Here is a 2,513-nt window from a genome sequence, read left to right as displayed (position 1 = left end):
TGGGCACGGAGTCTAAGAAAATGATGTTTAGTGGATTAAGTAGAATAAAGTAGAAAAAGTAGTTGGACTTTTTGACTTTGAATTTCATTATTCATTTGAACTTTTTATTTAAAGTAAACACTAAATGCACAACAAATTCAAATTTATAAATTGGTTATTCTTTTGTTAATTAACCAAATCTGCCCAAATTTAGATGATGAATTTTCGAGAGAGAGCAGTGAACACATATGCTAGAGAGTAGAGTAGAAAGCAAATTCTTTTTTATTCATCCATTGGTACTGTAACAATGTGTTAAATTTACAAGGGGGGAATTAAAATGAATGTGGCGCCACTTACACAGTAGGTGCACTTCACATTAATTGCACTCAATTTACAATGCAGAGAATTCAAAAGAAGCTGTATCAGTAAATTCAATTTACAAAGGGGGGAAAGCTAGCGCCACTTAGTGTATTCACTGCTATAAATACTCTTCCACCAACTTCAAACATTAAATAGCTCAACCAACAAATGGAGTAAATGCTTTCCTTGGCTGTTGAAGTCTTTTAAATGCTCATAAATGGGGCACCAAGAGTATTCCTCAGAATTCAAGAACCAAGTGGTCCAATTCATCATCGGAAGGTGTGTGGGCGGTGTACCCCCTCGTGGCACACTTAAGGAAGCACAACTGAAGTTTACAATCTCCCGGCAAACCTGTACAAGGTGGTGGAATGCTGCAAAGAAACAACAACAACGAGGAACATCAGTTCAACTGGTAAGTGTCAAAAAAGTGCGGCATTACCCCAAAAGGCTGCAATTGGATGTTGATCTGTTAAAGAGTTTGCATTTCTCCAAAAGGTGCAACCTCTTGAGTGTAGCAGTGGGTTTAGGTTGTTCAAAAACAACCGTATGGAGGTGGGTTAAGGATGGCCTGATTATACCACACACATCAGCCATTAAACCCAACTTAACAGCTGCAAACAAGCTGTTACGGCTGAGATTCACAGTTGAATCATTAGAATTTGACAGAATCCTCAACAAAATCAGATTCATGAATATGCACAACACTATACATATTGATGAAAAGTGGTTCTACATGACAAAAGGAACTCAGAGATTCTATCTTGCTCCAGGAGAGCAAGAACCTCATAGAACATGTAAAAATAAGAAGTTCATATCCAAAATAATGTTCATGTGTGCAGTTTGTAGACCATTGTTTGGTGTTCATGGTGAAGTGTTGTTTGATAGAAAAATTGGAATTTTTCCCTTTACCAAACAAGTTGCAGCCAAGAGGTCAAGTAAAAACAGGCAGACAGGCACTATGGAGACAAAACCCATAGAGAGTATCACAACAGATGTGGTGAGGGAATGCTTGATCAATAAGGTAATGTTTGCATCTCTTTAATGCATTTAATTTATGCACATAAGCCATTACATACTAGTGAGCCTATATTCTCATGACACAGTGTTAATAAATGGTGTAATGTTGTGCAAATGATGATTTTATGCATGTCACATTATTGAGAACAGATATTACCTGCCATCATAGCCAAGTGGCCAGATGGGGCAACTAAAGTTCTCAAGATACAACAAGATAACGCGAGACCACACATCAAAGACAATGACCCAGCTTTCAGAGAAGCTGCACAACAAAGTGGGTTCTCAATCTCAATTGTGCAACAACCACATAACTCACCTGACACCAATGTGAATGACTTGGGTTGGTTCAGAGCAATACAGTCACTACAAACTCAGACTGCATGCAATAATGTGGATGACTTAATGAATGCAGTTGAGAAATCATTCCATGAATTACAACCAGAGACTTTGGATAATGTTTTCCTAAGTCTTCAAGGCTGTTACATGGAAATTATGAAAGTCCATGGTCAGAACAGATACAAGCTGCCCCACATAGGGAAAGCACATTTAAGGAGGACAAATCAGCTTCCACTGAATCTAGAAGTTCCAGTGGAACTGGTTATGGAAGCAGTAGCTTATCTGAGAGACCAGGGGAGCAATCATGGATTGGAGTCAATATCCCAAGCCTTAGGATTATGAAGGTATAGAAGAAGCACATGGTGTTTTTTTGGATAGACTGTTAATGTGCATGAATGATGCATTTATTGAAGGAAGGTGAATGCACATATCATGCCATTTTTTGTGTTTTGAAATGCCTGTCACTATGCAACAATTGATGCATTTTGTGTTTTGTAAAAGGATGTAAATGCTGCAACAATGATGCATTTTGTGTTTTGTAAAAGGATGTAAATGCTGCAACAATGATGCATTTTGTATTTAGTAACCCCAATCACAATCAGCCAACATATCATGAATGCACATATCACCAACAAATTCACTACATCAGCAACCCTAATCACAATCAGCCACCAAAGTCACAACATCACCAACAAATTCATAATCATCAGCAACCCCAATCACAATCACCAACATCAGCAACCCCAATCACAATCACCAACATCAACAATGACATACACTAACAGCCCATCATACAATAATCACAGATCATAGATCACTAT

General features: G+C 38.0%; 1 protein-coding gene across 1 annotated transcript; it reads left to right on the top strand.

The window, feature by feature from the left end:
• Positions 1-556: 556 nt before the first annotated feature.
• On the top strand, positions 557-2,034 carry LOC121796763. The gene is made up of 2 exons (XM_042195547.1): positions 557-1,360; positions 1,507-2,034. The coding sequence occupies exons 1-2, from the start codon at positions 557-559 to the stop codon at positions 2,032-2,034; spliced, it is 1,332 nt and encodes a 443-aa protein (XP_042051481.1).
• Positions 2,035-2,513: the final 479 nt, after the last annotated feature.

This window comes from Salvia splendens, chromosome 3 (assembly GCF_004379255.2).
Source record: "Salvia splendens isolate huo1 chromosome 3, SspV2, whole genome shotgun sequence".
NCBI lineage: Eukaryota > Viridiplantae > Streptophyta > Magnoliopsida > Lamiales > Lamiaceae > Salvia > Salvia splendens.
This window is presented reverse-complemented; position numbering and strand designations above follow the sequence as displayed.